This window comes from Pyxicephalus adspersus, chromosome 6 (assembly GCF_032062135.1).
Source record: "Pyxicephalus adspersus chromosome 6, UCB_Pads_2.0, whole genome shotgun sequence".
Taxonomy (NCBI): domain Eukaryota; kingdom Metazoa; phylum Chordata; class Amphibia; order Anura; family Pyxicephalidae; genus Pyxicephalus; species Pyxicephalus adspersus.
Window position 1 is genome coordinate 36,689,927 of NC_092863.1, and position 24,692 is coordinate 36,714,618.

At 39.9% G+C, this 24,692-nt stretch overlaps 1 protein-coding gene across 4 annotated transcripts in view; it reads right to left on the minus strand.

The window, feature by feature from the left end:
* Positions 1 to 13,107: 13,107 nt before the first annotated feature.
* Positions 13,108 to 24,692, minus strand: part of MTMR3 (myotubularin related protein 3) — a 60,611-nt gene continuing 49,026 nt past the window's right edge. Inside the window, exons 16-22 of one of the 4 annotated variants that reach the window (XM_072415281.1) lie at positions 23,716 to 23,886; positions 21,870 to 22,015; positions 19,917 to 21,195; positions 19,300 to 19,410; positions 18,274 to 18,362; positions 18,096 to 18,122; positions 15,828 to 15,967 (exon numbers count right to left, since the gene is read on the minus strand). In XM_072415281.1, the coding sequence (XP_072271382.1) occupies position 15,967; positions 18,096 to 18,122; positions 18,274 to 18,362; positions 19,300 to 19,410; positions 19,917 to 21,195; positions 21,870 to 22,015; positions 23,716 to 23,886 (1,824 nt within the window). In that variant the 3' untranslated portion in view covers positions 15,828 to 15,966. Of the gene's footprint in view, positions 15,968 to 18,095; positions 18,123 to 18,273; positions 18,363 to 19,299; positions 19,411 to 19,916; positions 21,196 to 21,869; positions 22,016 to 23,715; positions 23,887 to 24,692 lie in introns of all 4 variants that reach the window. The other 3 variants (XM_072415279.1, XM_072415282.1, XM_072415280.1) reach the window with 3 other exon arrangements.

The window sequence follows — 24,692 nt, forward strand, 5'->3', positions numbered from 1 at the left end:
ACAATTGCTGGAAAACCATCTTAACCCACTAATAAGACAGATCGTCCAGCAGTAATAAATAAATGATAAATGAGCAGTTAAAAATTGCTGGATAGGAAAATGTGTACTGGGGAACACCTGCAGGAAGTAAAACAAGAAACATCTCCTGTCTGAAGTGCAAGGTACCGTTATTTATATAAAGTGCTCTGACCTACAGCACCTTTGACAGAAATCCCACTATCTTATTGTTAGTCTAAATGCACTGGTAAGGTGTAGGGATTTATGTCAGTAGCATAAGCTCTAGTTTCCTCTGCAATGGGAGAAATAAAAAGTACCAATCTGTTCTGTTCCAAATGTAATGTCAATGCCACATCTTAATGTTCCAGCATAACAAGTGACCATTAATGTCATGCTTTAGGGTACTCTGCATTTTTTTAAAAATGCCATATCCAAACCGACGATGTCTGAAACAATACTCCCAGGCCCTACTAGGTGTGGACTGCTCTCCTGCAGGAGAACTTAATCTGTCCTGTAAGAGAGCAAGTGTTACATGATAACAAAAAACAAAGTAGTTGGATTAGGGAGTGTTCTTTACCCCCTACTAGAGACCACTCCCACTAAAAACTCAAATTTGCCTCTTTGAAACTGAAGCCTTTTTACTTCTAAGTGATTCTGTTCCTTGCAATTTGCTAGGATAAGATTTACTTACCCAAATGAAATCTGGGAAATGGGAGGTCATGATTGTGAAGAGGTAATGTAATTATGAGGAAGCAGAAAGGGTGAAGGACATCAAAGATGCTGATCTTACTGTTTTCATAGATGGGTCTTGTTGTTATAGTGAGGAGGGATATGCATTTTCTGGCTATTCTGTTGTTACTCAAAGATCAAGTAATAATTTAGGGGAAACTATCCGGAAATGAATCAGTCCAGATGACAGAGCTAATGGCTGTGATACAGGCCTGCATAATAGCTAAAGGGTAGAAAGTCATGGCGTACACTGACTCACAGTTTATCTTTGGCATATGTCATGATTTTGGCCATTTGTGTAAGTTGATGGGCCTTTTGACAACTAGTGGAAAGCCTATAAAACATGCTGAGCTCATTAGGAAAGTCCTCGAGGCACTTTGGTTTCCAAAAATTTAGCTATAATAAAATTTGAAGCCCATATTAAAGGCACTGATGACATTTTATTTGGAAATGAAATAGCTGATGCCATGGCATAAATTAACAACATTAAATGGTACTGAATCTATAGAGATCTTTGTGGTGACTTCCTCTCCTGAGGAACCTGATCAGGTACACTTAACAGTCATAAAGAAACTGCAATTGCAAACTAATGAGAAATTAAAAAAAATAGATCAAAAGTTCAAGGATCTGCTGAGAAAGATGGATTTTAGACCCATGTAGTAGATTCTGTGCTCCTCCCATGCTGTATGCATATCTAGCTGAGGCAATGCACGGCCCATCTCATCTGTCCAAAGGATCAATGATGTCATCAGTAACCACACATTGGGTTGTCCTGGGATTTACTACTGTTACAGAACAATTTTGTCATGAATGTGAGATGTGTCAATTGTATAATCCTGGAAACCTTGTAAAAAAAACCCATTTACCTAAAGCTTTGTACCCCTTTCAGAGGTTGCAGAATGATTAATTATAAAACTGTCACTAAGCTGAGTATGTTCTGGTGTGTGTGGATCTGTTATCTGGATGGATAGAGGCTTGGCCAGTTATCTATGCTACTGCTTCAATCACAGCCAAAAACTGTTACAATAAATTGTGTGCAGATATGGCCTGGTGGAATCAGTAGAATCAGACCCCGGAGGTTTATGTCAGAAGTTATGGAAGGCCTCCAGAGTGAACAGAAGTTCCACATGCCATATTAAGAAAGTTATAATAGCATATTATAAGTGTCTTGCTGAGATTTATGAACATACCTGTCTCGATGGGTGAAAATCCTTCCCCTTAAGTTAAAGCCTATTAGACATACCCATGGGGGTCATTTTTAAATATTGTGTAGTAGGATAGGATTTTTCTTCCATAGGAGATTAAGTTAATACAATGCTTATTGTATGTACAAGAGTTGCATTAACAGCTCACTACGTTGCATGTCCAAGTTTTCTCTTCTATTCCTGATCTCTAACTCACTAGCACACACCACCTACAACCAGGAAAATGACCCTACAAGTCTTATATGAATTTCACACCAAGGAGTCCACCTAAGAGTTATGGTATATGGGGAATAAAATCTAAATCCTTTAAGGACGTGTTAAAAAGGAAGTCCTGGAATTGTCTTGTTTGTGACATATCTACTAAATTCTAGAGACAATTCTAGAGTGTGGGGTTTGTCCTATTTTAGAAATCTTTCCTGAAATGGTTGATAGTGATGACTCTAAAAAAACATGACTTATTCACCCATTAGTCTAGATTCTGTGAATGCTATGGATCCATTTTTGGTAAAATGTAAAAAAGGTAATTTGTATTCTGAGGGTTCCAATGGGGAAAATTATGCATCTGGGTATATTATTTATGTTACTAGTAATGTGGGGAAAACAAAAACCTCATACAAGGTGAATGACAAAGTATGCAAAGAGATGGGTATGGTGAAAACATGCACTCAGAGGAGGGGAAATGTCTCTACTTAGTTTCATTACACATGTTATAGGAGACACTTGCACTATTGAGGGATATCAAGTCTTTAAAGTGGTATATTGATATGCAAATCAATCTTTATATTTTTTGGGTCCAAATCCTTGGAAGTGGGATGTTTTATGTAATGGTATAGATTTACCCTGAATAAATGAGTGAATGATTGAATGGCCGATGAATGAGGATATGAGTGGTGTGAATGTGAACACTGCAGGACTCTGTGGGTACAATTTGGGCCTTTTGTATGGCCACTTTGTAAAGGTTACTGGACATTTATTGTTTCAATACAGTGGTGTTAAAAATAATAATTACCCAGACTTAGGTGATTTGGTAATGGATCCAAGACAATGGTGCACATGGGAAGGACGGGGTAAAGTATGTGTAACTGTGTTTCAAATAATAAGTATAAAAACGGTTTTGAAGCCTGCAAACTTGAATCATGGTAAATGTAGTGCACCCATAATTGAAGCTGCAGACTTGGTAGTCCCACAGTTATCCTCACAATGGAGTGTATTACCAGGAACTCTGTATTATGCACTTGGAGGTGGAGGATAACAATGAAAGATTTTTAGAGTTAAGAGATGTGTTAAGAGTTACTGGGTTACGAGATGTGCTGCATTATGTATAGAATATGGATTTGAAATGTTAAGAAATAAATCAGGGAGAAAAGGCTCAACATGTAGGTGATGGAGTGAAGACACAATTACACATAAATCATATATTGGAAAATCTACAGCATGCACATATTGATGCTACTGTTTCTTTGTCTGATAACATGCAAATGAAAGTTAAAGGGTTGATTGCTGGGCTGGTAAAACAGCAGGAAAAAATTCAACTTGCTCTGTCATGCACCCACATACAATCTGAGTTGTCACAAGATCTCAGGTTGATGATCACATTCCTTTATGAAGGAAAATTTCCACTCAATCTCAGAAAACAAGCTAGGAAGGTGGTACCTACATTTGCTATGAGTCACTTAAATTGGCAGTTAACACAATTTCATGGTCGTTGTAATCGGACTTGCACAGTCTCTTGTTTAGTACACATCTCAGGGACAGAATACTGTGCTTATACTACTATTAATTTAGGTACCATCTTGTCAGATAACGTTGTCCTTCATCCTAGGTTGGATCATGAGCTGATGGTTTATTAGTCAGGGCAGCCTAGAATGATAAGACACTGATGGGTGCTGGAGAAGGGAAAATGTTATACGGTGTCAAGGAAAACAAGAAAGACTTAGAAAGGAACAATGTTGGGGTTAAAACAGGATCATGTTTGATGGATGGTTGTAATTTTCCTAATAACTACCCTAAGTATATGGGACAAGGTTATTGGTGCTGGTATCAAATGTGTGTTCTCTGTGTATGCCCTCAATTGTACTCAGATAGGTACTTTACCTCGTCGAGTTTATTGTGTGTCTGCTCCTATCCTGGAGATGTAGCATATGTAGATATTTAGATGTAGCAGACAAACAAGGATGCAGCTCTATCACCCCAGAAAAAAGACTAGACATCGAACCTGATAACCCTGTTAGGTTGCAGGAAATAAATTTGGGGTTTGGAGCGGAGTTAAAAACGTAGTTATTGAATTTTGATAAAGAAAATGAAATATTAAATACACTAAGGGTCCTTGAAAACCAAGCAACCATCATATGACTCATGATCGAAGTAAAGTGTTGCAGGTAGCACATGCTCTTGAGGAGGATGCCAAGGTATTTTGGTGGGAGAGTTTTTTTTGGGTACAGTCCTAAAACAACTGCTTTTTTAAAGCTTATGTATCATCCAGTAATCATATTGCTTTTTTTCACAATATTGCAATATTTGCTTATGCTAATCATGTATTTTAAAATTAAGAAACTAAGCTTAAAAACAAAAAGGGCATGTACCTCTACTAGATACTTCCTTATGAACAGTAAGAGATGAATAACGTAGGGGCAACCACCCTCCAACGGGATTCTCCAACTACTGACGTCTAAGGGTACACCTTCTTTGTCTTAGGTATTAATTGAGTTAAATCACCTCTGAGATTTATTGAATCCTATTGTAATCAATACAGGTATGATAGATGTGGGCAGACACCCCCCTTGGAATAGATAAGGTGCCTGCAAGAGCCTAAAGCTACGTACACACTTCCAATTATTATCGTTGGAAAACGAACGACGAACGTTCATGCACGATATATACGAACGATCGTATAGCACCGATCCTGCACATAGCGTTAACGACACGATCGTTCGTAGAGATTGTACACACAATAGATACGATCGTTTGAGCGATAGAGGAACTATGTGCACGACAGGAAAGTGAACGGACGTTCGTTCATCACGCATGCTCTGAACATGGACGATCAACGAACGACCGTACACACGAACGATGTTCAACGATCGTCGTCCAATCCGATCCGTCGGTCCGGTCGTTCGTTTCCAGCGACTTTCCTCGTTCGTCGGCGTCGTTGGTTACTTTTTTACGAACGATTTTTTGCCCAATCGATCGTTCGTCGTTCGATTGGAACGATAAAAATTGGAAGTGTGTACGCACCTTAAGTCCCACTATATCCGAAGGATTAGCCTTCTGTTGAAGTGTATGTACAGGGAGTGGCTCAGACTGCCCAGGTTAGGAAGGTTTCTTATGTTTGAACTTTTTTGATACAATATGAAATTGTTTAATGCTAAAGTCTTGTCTATGTACATTCTTACCTTAAAATTACTTTTAATTAGATTTTGTTGTTTTACCATATGTTTCAACTTTATTTAATGCTGACCTCATCTACTCTGGAGAAAATCATTACATGTTTTGTAGATTTTGCATTCATCCAAAATGGCAAAGAAGTACCTGACCCTGTTATACCCACACCTGAAGACTATTTGTTGTTCAAACCAAAGTCTGGATAAAGTCTGCTATAAGGAACTCATTACCCTACTAAAAGTTTCCAGGAGGTCCTGAGATAAGCCTGGACAAGCCATAGCCCAACATCTCACCTATGATGATGCTACTCCACTCTTCCAAGGCAAAAGGTTGAAAGAGTACTCCTGTGAATACTATGAAAGTCGTGATGAACAGTGCAAGTTCCAGGCCTACAATCTTCCCTGGCACCTATGACCTACATCAAGTTCGGGAAGTCATCTTTGTTCCCAATGCTGAATACCTTTTTATTTCTCTTTGTTTATGCAACACTAATTCGAATTTAGGCCGGTGTTGCCAACAAGTAAGTGGTGTGGGTGGCAGGCTCCCCAAGTCTCTTGTACGAGTACAAAATCCTTGAAGGTAATATAAGTTTACGAAATGAACTTGAGGAGGGAAATGATGTGGACTTTTTGATATATAAGAAGGAATCAAAGTATACTAGATACAAGCCTTTTGCCTTATACCAACAAAGGACTTTTTATCTGCACCTTTTGTTTTCCTGGGCCAAGGCTTGTGCTCAACTGACCATTGTTCACCATTTTTCAAATATCTGGAAAGCGGACTGCATTGTGAAGAGTGATTGTCCTGTAAATATCATTAAGTTTCTTTTGTGTAACAATAACCAAAGTATAAATAGGAAACAATAACAACAATGACCAACGTATAAATTATAAACAATGGCTAATACATAGGGGCATGAGAGGATATCAAGGCCATGCATTGTTCAGGGCCATCAATGACTCTGGATTCCTGAAAGATCACTGTTTACGGTTTACTTTTAATTACCTTTCTGTAATTCTTCACTTTGTATAAACACCACCACCTTTTCTGAATAAATCAGAACAATAACCACCTTTGACTGTTCTTACACATATGTCTGTAAAAACTACATCTATAGCAATGAGTCTCTGTTCCTTCAAGAGGGAAATACGTTCTTCCTCAACAATCCCAAAATGATCTCTGCTACACCTGACCAGAACAAGGTCATGGCAGGACAGCTCCAGAAGATGTATAATAAAGTGCCAGTGTGCTGCCTGCACCTCCAGCACATTGGATTTGTATGTGGATACATTTTTGTTAAATGTTCTGGGGTCCTATACCATCTAGTGAGTAATTTGTCTCTTATTACCGGTTACTTTTTGAGGCCATGTGCCCATAGTGTAGCATACTGTAGTTTGGTCATTCGTAAATTGAATGTTAAGGTCTCTCTCCTGTTTAGTTATGAAAGAAGAGTCGGGGGTATCACGGGACTCCAACTGCAATTTATATACATATGAAAGCACCCCTCTTAGTGGGTCTCCAGTCGCACATAAACTCTCCAAAGGAGCGAGAGGGTGGCAAAATTCTGGCGCTGGTGGGAGCGAGGAAACATAATGGTGGAACTGTACTTTTCTTACTTTTCTCCACCCATTCAGACAGGGAAGGGAGTGATCTCTGCTTCAAATCTATAATCAGGATCCTTCGAAAGACTAACAGCCCTGCAAGCTTTTAGGAAGGGAATCTTTTTCTTACCATGAAGGTTGAAAATATCTTGTGCTGGGCTAAGCACAAAATGTTACATTTGGTGATAAACCAGACTCTCTTTTAGACCTTCACTCCACTCAGTACCAAAATTAAACTTACAGTGGCCACACGCAAAATCCTAAACTCATACTAAAGACTTTTCAGGACTTCTACACCTCACTTTACACACACCCTCCCACAGATTTAGCACATAAAATGGAAACCTTCCTAAACTCTATTCCCATTCCTAAATTGAAAGATTACCATTAAGGCGTAATGGAGCAGGTTTTTAACTCACGAGAAGTTCTTAAAGTCATTCAAGGTTTCAAGGTCCAAAGTGCTCTGGGCCGGGGCTGATTTACTAATTTATTCTATTAAAGTTTGGAGGCATAATGGCTCCTCCCCGAGTTGACTTGGGTAATTTGCAGTAAAGGCATAATAGGTATATTAGGAACAGACAGGCCCACCCTTTGGGTTTGGGTTGCAATAATGTTTTTTCTGATATGCATCGGTTCCTGCCTCCCCAGGTCAAACAGACTTCTTAAAAATCGTGCAAGGTTATTGTAATGTGTAGAACACGAAAAAGGGTATTTTTTTTACTGGGGTAACATGTAGGGATGAATATTTCCTCGAACTTCAGATGGTTTTGCGAAATTTTGGCGAACTGATTTTGCGAAACCATCGGAAGATCTAGGAAATTTTACCAGGAGGATTCACAAGGAATTCTCCTGTTTGCGATGCCCAGGGCACTAGAGGTTAATTAACCTTTATTGCTGGGAATCGCTCACTCTTCTCAATGATTGCGGCCGCCTCGGCTGTATTCATTAAGATGTGTGATCCGCGGCACTAGAGGTTAATTAACCCCTAGTGCCGGAGATATTCTCAATAAATGCGGCCACCTTGGCCGCATTCATTTAGAAGATGTGCGATCCGCGGCACTAGAGGTTTATTAACCTCTAGTGCCGTGGATTGCAGACTTTATTTTTTTTTTAATTCAATCTCGATTGGCAAATGTACACCAACCGTTCTCGCTTAAAATTTGGTAAATGAGAAAGGCAAAAATTTGCAGCGAGATCGAGTTTTAAAAACTCGCTCACTCATCCCTAGAAATATGTCCCAGCAAGGGAATGTTATTTTTTTCCAAATTCATTAATACACAGGAATCAAAGTAGGTAGAGATTGACGTTCCCAAGTATGGTGGACCAAAGGGGTTCCAACACAAGTGGAATAAAGTCTAGGAGTGTGCAAGAACATATATTAGATGCTTGACATTTGTGACCATTAGGCTGTACTCACAAAAAGATTTGAAAGTAACAAAAATATATCTAGACAAGGAATAAAGTTAACAAGAGGATGGGGGATGCGGGTGGGGGGTTGGATAGGTACTGATGTCAACCTAAAGCTTTATTTCCAGGTGACGTTTCAGCACTGCTCTACCATTCTCAGCAGCTCCTAGCATCACACGCTCACTAGCTGCAGAGCAGTGTAAGGGCCACGCGCACTCCTGTGATCTGTGGCTTCAAACTCACTGGCCACGGTCTGTGGCCCAGGTGTTGGGGAACACTGAAGGTAGGAAAACAGTGTGTATGTTGATGTTGCTGCCTTTAGCACACATACAGTAGTGTTCCAAATATTAGCAGTGTATTATATATTATATAGCAGGTCTTTTTTTTGTTTTGATTTGGAATAGAATGTGCAGTGTCCTGATTTCATTCACATGTATGGAAATGATGAGAATAAAATAATGTTTAGCTCTATTCACTTTTTTTCAACACATAGCTATTATTCTGAACACAACAGTTTCTAGGCATGGATGAAAACGAAGCATCAACTGTACCTCTGTGATGCCCAGTGTTCTGCCTCTTCAGACTAAAACCTACAGTGTGATCTCGATAACTTACAGTTGTGATGAGATGGCTATAACTGCAGTCTTAGGTGAATTGTCTGACAGTGACTCAATCCAAAGGACACCTTGTAGATCTTGAAGAAGTTTATTCCAAACTGTGCAGATCATACACCGATGAACAGATGGATAGGTCAAAAAATCATGCTGTGAGCAGCTAACAGGCGCATGCAACTGAGATGAGAGAAGATGACAGAATGAAGAAGAGGGGAGGAGACAAGAGACTAAGCAGAAGCTAGGGGAAGAGAGAAGGGACACACACATAGCAATCCAAGGCTGCGTTGTGTGAGGGCAAGGTCAGACTCTGGTTGGAATTCCTTGGCACTGACGGCATGATCATCGGAAGGAAATGCTCCCATTACCTTATTGCTGTTGGAGATGATTTTGTGTAGTCTGAGGTTGGCAGTGGCAAGCATATTTTGGGTTCTAGTGAGAAGGTCAATGGCCTCTTCTTCTGTAGGTAGGGACTTAAGACCGTCATCCACGTAGAAGTTCCTTTCTACAAACTGACGTGCATCTATCCCGAACTCCTGTTCTCCTTCTTGGGCAGTTTTTCTAAGTCCATAAATGGCAACTGCGGGGCAAGGGCTATTGCCGAACACGTGAACTTTCATCCGATAGTCTATGACCTCGTTGTCGACATCATTGTTGCGATACCATCGGAACCTGAGGAAGTTTCTGTTATCTTCACGGACGATGAAACAATGAAACATTTGTTGAATGTCGACCATAATGGCAATTGGCTCTTGTCTAAAGCAGAGTAAGACTCCTAAGAGGTTGTTGTTCAGATTGGGTCCAGAAAGAAGATTGTCATTGAGGGAAACTCCTTCATAACGAGCGCTTGAGTCAAAGACCACTCTAATCTGGTCAGGCTTACGAGGATGGTAGACACCAAAACACGGAAGGTACCAGCATTCTTCTTCCTGTGTAAGAGGGGGTGCAGGTTCAGCATGATCTCTCTCAAACACCTTCTTGAGGTTGTTTCCGATTGAGGTTGCGCTCTAAAGCGATGAACCGTGAATCTGCGTATTGTCTATTATTTGGAAGTCTCTTCCTTGGAGTGCGGAATGGTAGCGGCGCCACCCAGCTGTTAGAATCATCTTGATAGAACTCTTTACTCATGATTCTCAAGAATTCCTTGTCTTCCATTGTGGCTGCTAACTCATTGTCTTTAGTGGTTACTTCAAACACTGTGTTACCAATGTTGTCATCCCGAAAGATAAATGCTTTCCTATCATCGAGTATGATGCGCTCCGGCATACTTTTGTCACACAGCCTTTCTTTCACACTATAGTGATGTTGTTGTCTTGGAAAGCAAGTAGTGTGTCCATTGGGCAGTACATGTGTTTTAAAGGAAGTAACCGAGAGAGGTTTTCCGGCATTGCTAAGACAGACTTTGCCAATAATGACCCAGCCCAGATCCAGACGCTGGGCGTAAGGTGCATCATGTGGGCCGTTGATTTGATGGCGCACCTTGTGCACCCTTAGGATGTCTCTCCCAAGTAGCAACAGGATATCAGCATTTTCCTCAAAGGCTGGTATCTGATCAGCTATGTCCTTCAAGTGAGCATGGTGCAAGGCAGCTTCAGGAGTGGGAATCTCATCTTTGTTAGTTGGAATCTGATTGCACTCAATGATAGTAGGCAAGGGTATTTCCAAGTTGCCGTTGAGAGGAGTAACTACAAGATCACTGGCTCTTCTACCCCAGACTTCTGTAATGCCTGCGCAAGTACCTAGGGTATAAGGTAGAGCATCTCCTGCTATGTCTAAGAGATCAAAGAACTTTGTACTTGCTAGAGATCGGTTACTCTGGTCGTCGAGAATGGTATACAATCTTATAGCTTTTTCAGGTTTGTCTTTTCTGTATACACGAACCAAGCATATCTTAGCGCAGGATTTCCCACAAAGTCCTTCCCCACATACTGCAAAGCATGTTGAGAACACTGAGGTGGAGGTTGCCGTTTGTTCAGCGTGCTCCCCGCCAAGCTTTGCCCTGGGAGAAATGTCAGTGGATGGAGTAGTGCTGTGTTGGTATAGATGAAGGGCTTGAAAGTGGTTGTCACTACCGCATTCTATGCATTTAATGATGGCCTTTAAAAGTTCCTTACGTTCCTGTAGAGATTTCTTTCTGAAACCGATGCACTTCTTAAGTGGGTGTGGCTTGTTATGTATGGGACAATGGCGATTTGGATCCTCGAGTTTCTTGTTTTGTCCAGTCTTCGGAAGAACCGTAGCAGCATGCAACTGAGATGAGAGAAGATGACAGAATGAAGAAGAGGGGAGGAGACAAGAGACTAAGCAGAAGCTAGGGGAAGAGAGAAGGGACACACAAAATGAAAGGCAAACTATGCATGTGTAACATGACACCAAGACTTATAGGTATATTGCTGAAATGTTGTGCTTGATTTCGGTATTCTTTATTTACACTATGACTTACAGAAAAAGTGATCTGTCTTTCTTGAATAATTTTCACACCCTTCTAATTAAAGCATTTTGCATCATCTTTTCAACCTTCTAATATTTCTGTTTGTACTCTTCATTGGATCTAGTTATATGCTCTTATCAAGTTTACTTTTTGCCTGCATTTCCAAATACAATGGTTCACCTTTTAAAAATAAGGATACAATGATAAGGTTCCAACATTACCTCCCCCCCCCCCCCATGTGTATGTGGGTAGCCCAACCAAATCTAGATTTCAGTCAGTAGCAAAATTGAACCTAGTAATGGCTTGTTGCTCCTGAAGTTCCCTTGTGTGTAAATGTCATGCTGTATGTCCTTTTAGTTTTTTCCCTGATAGCTTATACATGAAGTTCCAACTTACCATTTTAGAATTTCATTCTGATGCTATGAATATAGGTTACCATAGACATTAGAGTGCTGTCTGATGTAAAGACTAGAAGTCTAGCCTTAAAAACAAAAAAAGTCATTATATTCAAACTTTTGTATTTAGCTTGGATGCATTGCTGACATCTTTGGTACCGGCTAAGCTGGCAGTAGACAATAACTATTAGACAACCCGCCCAAATTCTACCTCCTCGCGGGCAAGCTATATCTGCAGGAACCTCCTGGTACCCCCCCATAGATATGTAATATCAATATCTTGACAAAATTGGCTAGATTAGAAGATATTCATACATTATCTATGGACACCATGACAAGAGGCCAATTTGCTGCAGGTTTAATAATTGATGCTAGGAATAGTGTATTTTGCTTTCCAGAAACTTAGATGTAATGTTCTCACATGCACATGTTCAGTATTCTATTCCTTAAACCTTGAATTGCATGACCCAACACAATTTTTTTGCAGGCTCGTTGATCAGGTTGTTCTGTGTGCATATTTTATGTATTCTAATAAAACCCAAGAGTGTGATCCAAGGGCTGGTGTAATTGGCCTTCTAACAGTTTCTCCATTGAAATAGAAAAAGAATGTAATTCATGGGTCATCCGAGAACAAAATAAACCTCAACATTTTGGACAGAGATCAACTTTACAGGTTCACAACATACCTGTCTGGAGAAGCAGATACCTTTTATGGGGCAAGTAATTGTGTAAACAAATTGACAATTAAGCCCGACAGTTACTTTACACTCCACCATGTGGATATAGCAGGAGAATGAGCCACATAACTGACATCACCAGTATTAAAATATACCATATAAGCAATGTGGAACTAGAGTATTAAATATGAGTCAACTTTAAATAGGGAAAAGAGCAGTAATTTAAAATAAAGCCTTGATCCCAGTCAAATGAGACATTCCATATCTTTACGCAGAACTATACCCAGTTTGTACCCACCTGTGCTTATTCCTTTGCAGATACCGCCATCTTCATCCTTTCTCATTTTGATCTTTAGCCATTTTGATTGGTAAGGCCGAGATGAAGTAACTCCTGTGCACCAACAGGCCGGGTAACCGCTGGGGAGGCTGGGATGTGCAGAGTAACCTGGAAACAAACAATGAGCTACGCATCGCAGTGATTTTGACTGTTGATGGGGCAAGCGGGAAGGTAAGAATTATTGCAGAAGGGAAATTGGCTATCCCTTCCTGCACGGTTGCAAATTTTTAAAGTGCTGCAAAGTAGCCAACCACAGTCTACACACCCATACTTGATATTTCAATGTAGAATAACCATTACATCGAATTATCCCACTACAAACAGTAACAGGTCAACTCAGTTTTATTTCACTTTTATTTATATAGTTAACAATGCTAAAATGATTTACCTTTTGACACAAAAAAAGAAAAAATTATTTTCTCGCCTCTATAGAAGGTGGATAAAGTGTGTATGTATATATGCATATTCACATGTATACACACACACACACACACACACACACACACACACACATACACACAAACTAAGAGAACAAAGAAATATAGCGTGAAAAGGAAAAAAAAGTGCTTACTTGACCAGAGTATGTGGAATGTTGGCCTTTCACTAAGCTCCATTGTATTGAGTCTAGAATTTGTTAAGAATGCCACTGGTGTTGGCAGCAGAACTGGACTGAGCTTGGCAGCATTTATCCTATATCCTATATTTATGTTAATAACAGCCTTTACTATCTGATGACAAAATATATCACTATTTTCTCATTATATTTTAGTTGGGTTAAGAGCCAGGTTTAGTATTTCTCTTTTTCCCCCAGAGAAAGTTACCTACAATTTACTGTCTGTGTAGACTGACTTCTGCTCTTTAACATACCTACCTATTGAGCCTCTTCTAAAACTGTGAGGCAGATTTATATCGTTTACTAACAATTCATAATGCACCATATTATTTTCAAACTTGCTACTACCCATCAAGACATCTTATGTCCCCATGGTGAACCTAAAATATCTAGATCTCAGACAACTAACTGAACTAACAAATTTAAACTTTCTGTTGTTCAAGCTGCTTGGAGCACATCCTCTGGTCATTTATAGCCCAATTTTTTTGCAGAAGGGCTTATTTAATGGGGGTCTTGCTGCACTGCAGTAATGAAAACAACTTATCTTAATGCCCCACTCATTAATTCATTAGCCCTCCCATCCCCTGGAGGTGCCTCCCAGGGCACACATCACACGGGTTTGCTAATTAAGTGCACTCGAGTGGGGGGGTTTGAGAGGAAAAAAATAAATATTTGTACAAAAATAATGAAGTGCAAAATAAAACATCCTTAATACATCCTCTAAATAGTTTGAGCCTTTTGAAATACTCTCATCATGGCATCATTTCCACAGTACTAACAATTGGGAAAACATTTTAGGGTCTGCATTGGATAACATACAATTGTACTGATTGTAATCCATGGGGCATTCAAGTACTAGATGATGGGACCAAAAAAACAATTTGATGAAAGGTTACTGTAGAGAAAGAAGATCTAAGATGAAATAACCTATTGTTTATCACCCTGTGGAGCCTATTTAGAAAGGTGCTTAACATTTTTGCAGCATAACACTGAGTCTCTGAAGGATAGAACAATACCTGGAAAGGGATAGAGGATCAACAGCTTATTATTAAAACTCCCACTTGGGGTAATACTCTTAGCTGCTAGCTTAGAAAAGGAGCTGAAAACAAAATTGGATTAAAAATGTGAATGCCTGCAGAACGACTCCAAGGCAAGGCGGCCTCCTGCCTACCCTCTAGAATAAATGATTTCTGTTGCAGCTATTGGATGAATAAATGTAAACTCACAGGCTCAGGTTAAGCCCATGTCCAGAGCAGTGTGTGCCAACCAGTGAATGCAGAGGTATTCTTAATAGGCTGTGAAAGTGTAGACAGTAAATCTGGGGAATAGTATGTCTATCTGCCATGTCTACAGTACATCCTGAGGAGGCTTGTGCCACTTTTAGAACAAGTTTTCTAAACCAGATGCCAAAGGCTGGTATGGAGGTAGGCTAAATACTCTAGAGATGGAATTTATGCTAAAAAAATGTAAGGATTTGAAAAGAACCTTTTCTAAGAGACAGATTCTTCTGAAAATGACATTTGCATGGCTAATTTTGTTTTTTTACTTTAATATATTGACCAACCAACTTCAACACTTTAGGATGTCAAGTATGATTATTCAAAAACTCAGAATAAAGTAAAATGATAGCCAGGCAACTAGCTGAGAAGATATCAATAGCAGCCTCTATATTTCTTTCAGGAAAGGTTTCCTTTAAAAGGCCACTGTACTCAGACATATCTTCCTCTATGCTAGCCAAATTCTATAATAGTGAATGCAGCTTAGATGTAATCACAGGGTTGGTTTATCAAACCCTATAAAGAAAGTGTCAGCACACAGAGAATGACCATGCACTAAAGCAGCAGGCCATGATGCATCTATTATCCCGCCGGTATTAAACATTTGTGTACTGTCGGTATTTTACTTTATAAGACACAAGCCTATATGTAGTGCCATGTTCACTACACACATTTCACAGATACCCGACCATATGTGGATTGTCCTGTTTTTGAGTCCCTGTCTGCTAAAAGGGCCCTTATTTTTAGGTGAAAAATAATGCGTCATTTCCCTACCATACTTTTTACTGCATAACATCTACACGGGTTCCATATTGTAGAGACAGAAGGCAGGCATCATATTCCACACATTAAAAAAAAAAAAGATAAAAAAAAAAAAAAAAAAGTGCATTGCACTGATAGATCGGCGTGCTCAGTCCCTCAAAAAAACACAATGTTTTTATATCCTAAAGTGTCCTAGTCAAGCTGGTTTCCTCATCAAGTTCCAAATGATGCTCCTATTGAAAAAAAGAGATGAAAATATGTAGAATGGAGTAGAGATACAGGGCAGTCAATAGAAAGAGTGTGTTGTCCATATCCCAATCTTCAGCTTGTTATTAGCAGACTTGTACTTGGCTGGCCTCACTCACTCATTTATTTGAAGATGATTGCCTAGTTAGAAGTAGCTGTGATGGGGTTTTCCAGTTCCAGGCTGGAGTGAAGATCGCTGTAACATAATTTGCACACCCGACTTGGCTCAAACAGTTGCTGACTTGGAACAGGGACCTTCTGATTGCAACAGCTTGAACAGAAAACATTGCCACAGTTTCTTCATTGGAAAGAAAAAAAAAAACAGATACAGAAGTTTAAAATCTAATGATATAAAGTATTAGGTGACATAATCCAACACAAGAAGGCGATATTAAAAAACCATAAATCTAAACATGACCATAAGTGTAGCCTAAACCCCTTCTATGAAGGACTGATACAGGTAACTTAACAGCACTGCAATGATAAAACTAATCATACATGCAAAAAGAGGGTTCAAATCACATGCACTGTACTTTCACACACAAGACACAACAAGGAGCGTGCTACTGCACTTAGAAAATATGATTTAAAATCTCAGCAATGTCAGCAGGTGATAAGATTTAGAATTAATCTGCTTCTATCTATTTTATTCTGTTATGTTTCACAAAGGAATTTAATGCATCTTTCCATTAAACATTGCAGATTTATTATTTACAATGTAAAGCATTACTCGTTCTACAGCGTCTGAGAGCTTAGAAATCCAAGTAAAAAAAATTGAGGAAATTACCACTTTGAGAATTGGGTCTCCTGAGGCACAAAGTTATGTAAAGTACCCGCCCTGTTGGATCTCTAGTCTGTATTATTTTGTAATCATGGGTTAAAGTTTAAAGAAAAAAAGATCCATGTAAAATTTGTCAAAAGCAGGGACTACCCTAAAGTTTTAGGCTATGGTCACATTGGCCATGAGGTTGTGGTGTGGTTACTGCTTCCTCATGCCAGTAAACCGCTGCCTCGGGGCGGACAGTACATGTCGCTTCTTTCTGTGGCAGCCCTATTACAGAGTAAATGAGGGTGGCAGTGACCACTCACTGCTGCCAAATGTGCTAGTTCTTGAAGATAAAGCACTGGTGACAGAGTGACTGGCACAGAACTTATTTTTTTAACAGCAGTTTTAGAAAAGTTCACCTAATGTTGATAGGTAGGTCTAAAAAGCAAAACATTCAATGAGTTAGGGTCACAAAAAAGTAAACAAAGTACAAATAGTATTAGGCAGTTACATCTGCCACAGCAAAAACCAGAGCTAAATAACAACAAAAATTACATTTTTTTCCTAATATTGCACTTGGGACCCACTGCTTGGCTTAGTGCTGGACTAAAACATCAGAACCTAAGTTCCTTATGTAATTTCCCCACACAGGGCTTTGATATCTTTCCTTGTACACTGCAAGTTAAATCAAACTGTAAATCACAGTTTGCATGTCAAAGGCTACTCTGAGGCCTTTTCTTTGACATTCATGGGTTATGAGTTCTTAGAGATGGAGATGAAGATTTAGCTGTTGTAATTTGTATATCAGTAATACCATGGTTTAGGCTGCACATTTTGGGGTAAGGAGGGTTGTTTGCAAAAAAGGTTACAGACCAGACTATGGAGATTCCACTGTGTTTGTATTCCTCTAGACTAAGTAGTAGAAGCCATCCTATCAGTTTGCACAAAGCATACCTCTTTAAAGTATTCAATTCATAATCTGAATTGAATCACATATTTTTATCAATAGAGGTTGCGTATTTCTATGGTTTACTGGCATTCTGTAAACCATTAAATATTGTGGCCAAGATGCACAAGTGGAGAGTCCCCCAAAAGCTAACATTATAAATTAGTCTAAAGTAAAAAAAGTAGAAGAAAAAAAAAAAAAAAAAAAAACACAATTTAACAAAACAACTTTTCTTTCTTTCTTTGCCTCTGAATACATAAAATATGTATAAAACAGTTAATGGAACTGTTCTGGAGTTAAGAAAATGGTGCCTGCTTTCAGCATGAAGGAACAATGTCATTTCTATAAAACAAAAGTTATAAGAAGCAGTCAATTAGAAGGCAAAGGCCATGCATTTGTGTTTATTATATAGACAGCAGATATCGGCTTTACAGTGCATGAAGTTGGAACAACCCTGTGAAAAGTGCTAACCAATTCTACATTCCACTTTATTTTTAGTTATAATACTTCAAAGACTTCTGCCTTTAGCAAAATGAAGATTAGTTGTGACTTCTCAAAATATTCTTAGGTTACATGCATCTTTGGCCTTGGCAGTCCACTCAATATAACTGCCCACACTATGCAGTGAGTGTGAATGACACTGGGTCAGAAAGGGGCAGACGCTGTTAGTGTGCAAACAGACAAATGCTACAAAAACCACTAACAAAAGCTCACCACGTTTCAGCCATGGCATCTTTATTCCTGCAAGGAGTAAAACATGGCTGAGATGGAAGACTATTGTACTGTATTTATCATATAGTGGAGGTAGTAAATGATCACAGTTACAAGTAAAATGTAAAACAAGTCAAGTGTCAACCGGTTGGTAAGGAAATCCAATTTGTCCGCAACTTACCTACAATGGTGTTTCCGACTGGCTAACCAAAACTTGCTATCACAGTTATAACAGTTCACTGCCAGATGATCTGGTAGCCATCTTGTTACCTATAAAAGAGAACAAAACCAAAAGGCATTTAAAAGAGCAGTGTTGGCAAACTAAGTTTTCAGCCAATTCCCAACGATTTACTAAATGTGTTGCTGACTCATGCAATCAAATCCCTGCACATTTACATCCACTCAACTTACCATAGACATTATCAGGGCTCAGTATCTCCATGCATTATGAAGAATAATGCTGGGGAACCCCATTCCATGTGTGTCTTAGTGTATGTAGACAGAGCAGGGTTTGCTAGAGGAAATCTATGGCCACTCTTTTATTGCTAATGTACTTGCCACATGTATGTTTTCTGTAGTATATATAAAAAGTTATGAAAACATTGGAAAACCATTTAACCTCCTGAGCGTTACACTGATGTCTAGATTTCTGTACCAAAAGCGTTACACTGTTTTTCATGAAATTTTTTTTTTACATTTTAGACCTGTAACTTACAGAAATATGTCCGAACAAGGGTCTAGTAGATATCATGAATATAAAAAAAAAGTTTGAAACACACAATCATGTAAAAAAAAAAATGTACTTTTAATAAAATCCTATCCTATTTACCGCTTTGTTGATTTAGGGTCCATCTAAAAACTTTTTCAGCATGCAATGTCTTGCAGGTTTTATCCTCAGAGGAGGCAAAACATAGCTTAGGAGAAAGGTCATTTACAAATTTACAAAATGCTTTGTATCTCTAGATGATTTGTATCTCTACAAAATGATTTGTATCTCTAGATCTCTAACTTTGACATCAGATGCTTAGGCTGTAATACTCAAGTTTATACGTTCGCAAACATGTCTTCGCAAAATGGGACAGTGTGGGGCCTCTCCTGCTTTCAAGTTATATTCTTATTGAAAAAGACAAAGTGAGCAAGAACACAATTTGGAATGCCAATCATGTAATCAATGCTTAGTGATGGTGAAGATGACAGGAAGGCTTACATCCGTGTCCCTCTTGTCTACCTGCTCCCAACTGGTCTCAGAAAAGGGCTCTGTGCTGCAGCCTGATAAACAGCTGGGGTCCCGATTGCTTTCAGAGTCAGGAATTGAGGTCTGCAAATGGCAAGATCACAAAAGGAAATTCACCAAGAATATTCTAAAAAAGTATGCCACTGTAATATCTAAAATGCACATTTCCAAGAATGATTGGAATTTTAAAACATATCAGAGATGGATCTTGTATAAACAGTCTAATTAGTGCTATTTTTTTTTACAATAAAATACCTATAATACTTGTTTTGCAAAAACTGAGCCGCTTTGTGCAGTACTTTTAATTTGGTTATAGACATGATAGACTCTTATGATTTTAATGGGATAAAAAGTATTAGACCAGAAACAACTATGCACCACAAGACAACAGAGCTCAGCTGGTCATGCTGACCGTTCCCTTATTGCACAAGCTACTTAAGACAAGCCAAAGAGAACACTTTCACACAACAACACTGCAAAAAAAAAAAGTTTAGGGCTTAATTTTATGTATGTGTAAAGGACTTTGTATGAACTAACTACAGTCCTCTAATGTTTGGACACCCATAACTATTAGTCCTTTGAGAACTCACCCCATCTGTATATTCTCCATTGAAACGCAGGGAGGTGTTATGTAAATGGCTCTCAAGTTGACAACGTAGCTCCTGCACTTGTTTCTTCAATGTTTCCACTTCCTGTTGGTGGCCACTTTCCATTTGTCTCAGTCTTTGCTGTATAGCATCCACATACATTGGCATCCCATCATCATCCAAGTGATTTCGGGATGGCTGTTCCGGTGTGCTCCCTATGCGGTGTCTCCCACAACTGTGCAAAGGGCACTTGTGTGGGATGTTTCTGAGGTGGATTTGGGGGTTATTTGAGCAAGAATTTTGACGTGACAATGTCGGCTTTCCCCGGCGATTGTCCACACTGGGACATGGTCCATCAAGGATAGGTGCAGAGGACTGGTCCCCATTACATACAGTCCGAGCACTGCATTCAGAAGGGGGAAAGGCACTGTGGATAAGGGGAAAAGGAGAACACGTCCTTTCATTTTGAGTTTGCATACCACACAAGCCCATCATGGCAATGCCCTCATCAGATAGCTGTTCTGGTTTCTGTGAAAGTTCATTTGCAGCTGTCACATGGTCCAGCTTGCTAGACCATGGAGGTGAAAGGTCATCAGTTAAAGTTTCTGTGGAACCATCAAGTACAAGGTGTGATTGCAAATTGTTAGGAGAGTCATCTGCTAGACTGCTTTGGAGTTCATTATTTGAGCAACTTTCAATACATTTTTTATTCTCCCCTGGCTCAGAGGTTGATTCCTCAGCAGTCAGGCTCTGCGTTTCCTCTGCTTCACATACCTCTTTCACAGACTGCTCAGACTTTTCAGTTCCATGTTCTGGATGGTCAGTTTCCACACACAACTGCGCTGGTATGAGACTGACATTCTCTTCTTCCCTGACCATTTCTCCTTTTACTGTATTACTATTAAAGTTTGGGGCCCTGTTTTCTGCTTTCTCTAGCTCTTGATGTGTTTTTTCCAATTTCTCTGTAAACCGGTCTACTTCCCCATTTACTAGCTTTCCTGTGTGCTCTTCTCCGCCTCCCTCTTCCTTGCTGGCTTCCTGTAAAATGTTTTCCATTTGCCCTTCCCCAACACCAGCTGCCATGGAGAGTTGTGCCCCCAGAGGTAGTCTCTCTGCTTCCTGCCCTTCTTCTGCAGGGTTTGCCAAGCCATTTAACTCCAGAGAACGTCGATGCTCCTGCCATTTTTCATTTAAGCTGGGGTCACTGCTTCGTCTGTTTACACATGGTACAGTTAAGTCACAGGCCATAGGAAGGTCATCAAATGATCTGGTCTTTGGTAACCTAAAATAACACAAAGAGAAAAGAGCTACTTTAAAATGTGCATAAAAACTTGACAAAAAAAAGACGTATTCTATTAAAACCTAATACAAAGGGATTATACCAGCAGTAATTCTGTTGGCTTTATGTAACCCAATATTTTCTTTGCAGCCAGCAATTTGGCATGCAACATAGATCCTAGAAACACCTAGCTTGTGTGTTCTGCTATGAGAAGTTGTAACATTAGGTTACCATGAATAAAAATAAAAAATCCATTTAGATGTGTAACCTAAAAAAAAAAAATCTAGTTTTTACCAAACTGGTACCCTTTTTTGCTGACAGTTTGGATTGGAGCTTATTTTGGTTAGAGCAAGAGTTCTGGTGGAAAAAACACCAGGTTCTTTTGATAGCCCACCTCCTTTGCCAGACTCTTACCTTACCCTGTATTTCTGTTTACCTGCCAGAGGTCTGAACAAGATATCCCATGTAAAGCCCAGCGTCCGGACTTACACAAAGCGGAGGTCTTTTATTCCACAGTGCTCACAGTGCTTGTGTACAGTGTACATTTTGTACATGCAAGTGGAAAATCTATATGTAACTATATAGCCAAACAAGGAGGTAAACCAGCCTAACACAGGCATATATAGTCCCTTGGTGTCGGTAAAGAGAAAAGACCTACATGCATTTTTTGCCCTCACCTACAATGTGGTGGCTCCTCTGTGGTAGAACCAGGGGCTGGGTAGGGGATGCAGGATTCTTCACTAGGCGTGGATGGAGATGAGCCAGGAAGATAAACTGCACTCCATAGCATGAGATTGCGGACATGGCACACAGGATACAGCACCTATGAGAGAAAAGGGATGTGGGAGAAGAATAAATGACTGGAAAATACAGGACAAAACAAGACTACTACAAGGGAGAATCTATTGGTTGTTCTCACATGCCCAAACACTTTAATATTAGGCTGCATTCAACCTGGATTAAGGAGAATCTAGAGCAAATTATGCCCAAGATCTGGACAACTGTCAAAATAGCAGAAATATTTCATATCAAAAACTCTAAAAACAGCAATTGAATGAATGCATCAATGTGTACAACTATTGTACACAGACCCAGGGAACACAGTACTTGGAAGTATTAACTTCCGTTCTTGCATACACTAACAGAGGTTATCGGGCCTGTGTTTTCCATCATGCCTGTTCATTGGCAGAATCGAAATCATCTTTATCTAAGGAGCATGCTTGGAAAATTAGAACCTGTGAATATATAAAATATAGGGGCTGAACTAAAGGAATTCTCTCTCACTCACTCACTCTCACAGGCAGGAACCTCTCTCGCCCTGTGTCATTGTTTGTATGTGCATGCGTGATATGTTGACTCTTTGTAAATAAAGGTTAGTACAGTGGTACCTCGGTATAAGTCCGCTTTGGAATAAGTCCTGTTTAGACACGAAAAATTTAGCTTGGTAATCAACCTTTGCGCTAGAACTTGTATGGGTCAAAATGAGTCATAAAACCGCATGCTACCCTTATTTAGCTCTCTCGAGACAAAGCCATGACTGCTCACGAGCGTCAGTATGTCAGTTGCCACCCTTCAGTGAACAACCCACGCTATAATGCTCTGTGAATTACAAAACATCTCCTACTCCTCCCTTCTCAGCACCATCCTAGTAGGCACTCGACTCTTCTCAGCAAGGTAAAGTGAGGTTAAATTTTCATTTATTTCATCTAATTGCTTTTGTATTTATGTATTTTAGTACCAAGCAGTGTTTACAATTATTCTTTACAACCCCATCAGAGTATATTATGCCAATTACCATAGGTGATTTTTTTTCATGAGAACGGATTAATCACTTTCCTTTTATTTCTTAAGGGAAAAATTTGTTTGGTATAAGTCCAAGGATCTGGAACGAATTAAGGACCTATACCAAGGTACCACTGTAATAGTAATTTACAGTTGCAGGTTATTTCTTTCCCATGAATGTCCAACACTGAGCAGCAAAGCAGAAACATAACCAAGCCCAACCCCAAATCTTCTGAGACTAAAGCTACGTACACACGGCAGATTTTTATCGCCCGATAATCGGCATCGGCCAAATATCGGGCAAAAATCTGCCGTGTGTACAGTCGGTGTCATCCATCGTCCGAACGACCGACCTGCCGGATCCACGGACGATGGACGACGACCGATCCTAATGAAAGGGAAGGGGAAGAGCGCGCAGCAGGGTGCCGCTCCGTCGCTCTCCCCCTCCCCTCTCCATAGAGCATGAACGGTGCTGTATGTACAGCACCGTTCATGCATCGTGCAGTCCCTTGTCGTTGGAAAGGATCGTGAAAGATCCTTTCCAACGACAAAAATTGCAAGTGTGTACGCAGCTTAACATTTTGAGGCAGCAGTATTTTAGATTTACACTACAAATACCCAGGTATGAGGCTATAAACACAACAGTATCCAGGCATACTAACATTTGCTGTAAAGAAAAGGTGAATATGTGGTAAGCAGGATGACTTATACAATCAACTGTGCAAAAAAGATCCAACTTACGGTTTCTGATTGAGTGGAATAAAGTAAATTCTTGAACACACGGTTACCAGCTCGCAGCAGTGACCAAACTGAACATGTACGCTCTTGTATGTGTTTCTCACTTCTCTCCTTGGCATTGTTACACAGGAAGGTCCCAAACAGACAGGAGTAAGTGTGCTGTACCAATTTCACCTGAGCACAAGAAAGGCCAGATAAAGTCTCCGTATACAAAAAGAAAATCAAATAGTGTAAATCAGGGGTCGGCAAAGTTTTAGGGCCACTAGGCCATTTATGGGGTGGGTGGGAGCACAGTAGGCCGGACCCGCCCTAACGGCTCCACCCACCACCAAGGAACCCCCCCTGAAGTGAAATCCCTCTCCTCCACAATGCATTGCGGAGGAGAGGGATTTACCTTCAGGGAGCTTTTCCTATTTACTGCGGTGGCGGAACATCAACGCCGGCCGTGGTAATTAGGGGAACTGCAAGGGGGCGGCACCGGAGCTCCGGCGGCTCTGGTAGTTCCTAACGCCCCCTGGCCAATCTGGCATTAGGCCCATTTGGCCAGGGGGTGTTAGGCCGGAACGAACTACCGGATAGGCCGTATCTGGCCTAAAGGCCGGAGTTTGCTGACCCCTGGTGTAAATCATGTAAAAGCTAAACGGCTAACAATCCAAGATCCCAAGGAGCAGTCTTATGTTACTAGTTTTCCCACATATTGTTACTGCTAATCAAAGCAAATTAGAAAAAAAATCCTTATAACTAAAGACAAAAACAAAACGAAAAAAACAAAACTATATCTGCAAAAGTGGGGGCACATACTCACCTTTTCTGGTGTCTTTGAGTTGGTAAATGCTGTTTTATCGCTGAGAAATGTTTCCCCAAAATCGGTGGGGAAACGGACACTTGTTGATTATTAAAGTTTTTATTCAGAAGGTTAAATATTAATTTTATCAATAATCATTTGTTGTGTTAATAACAATTTTATTTTACTCATGAAG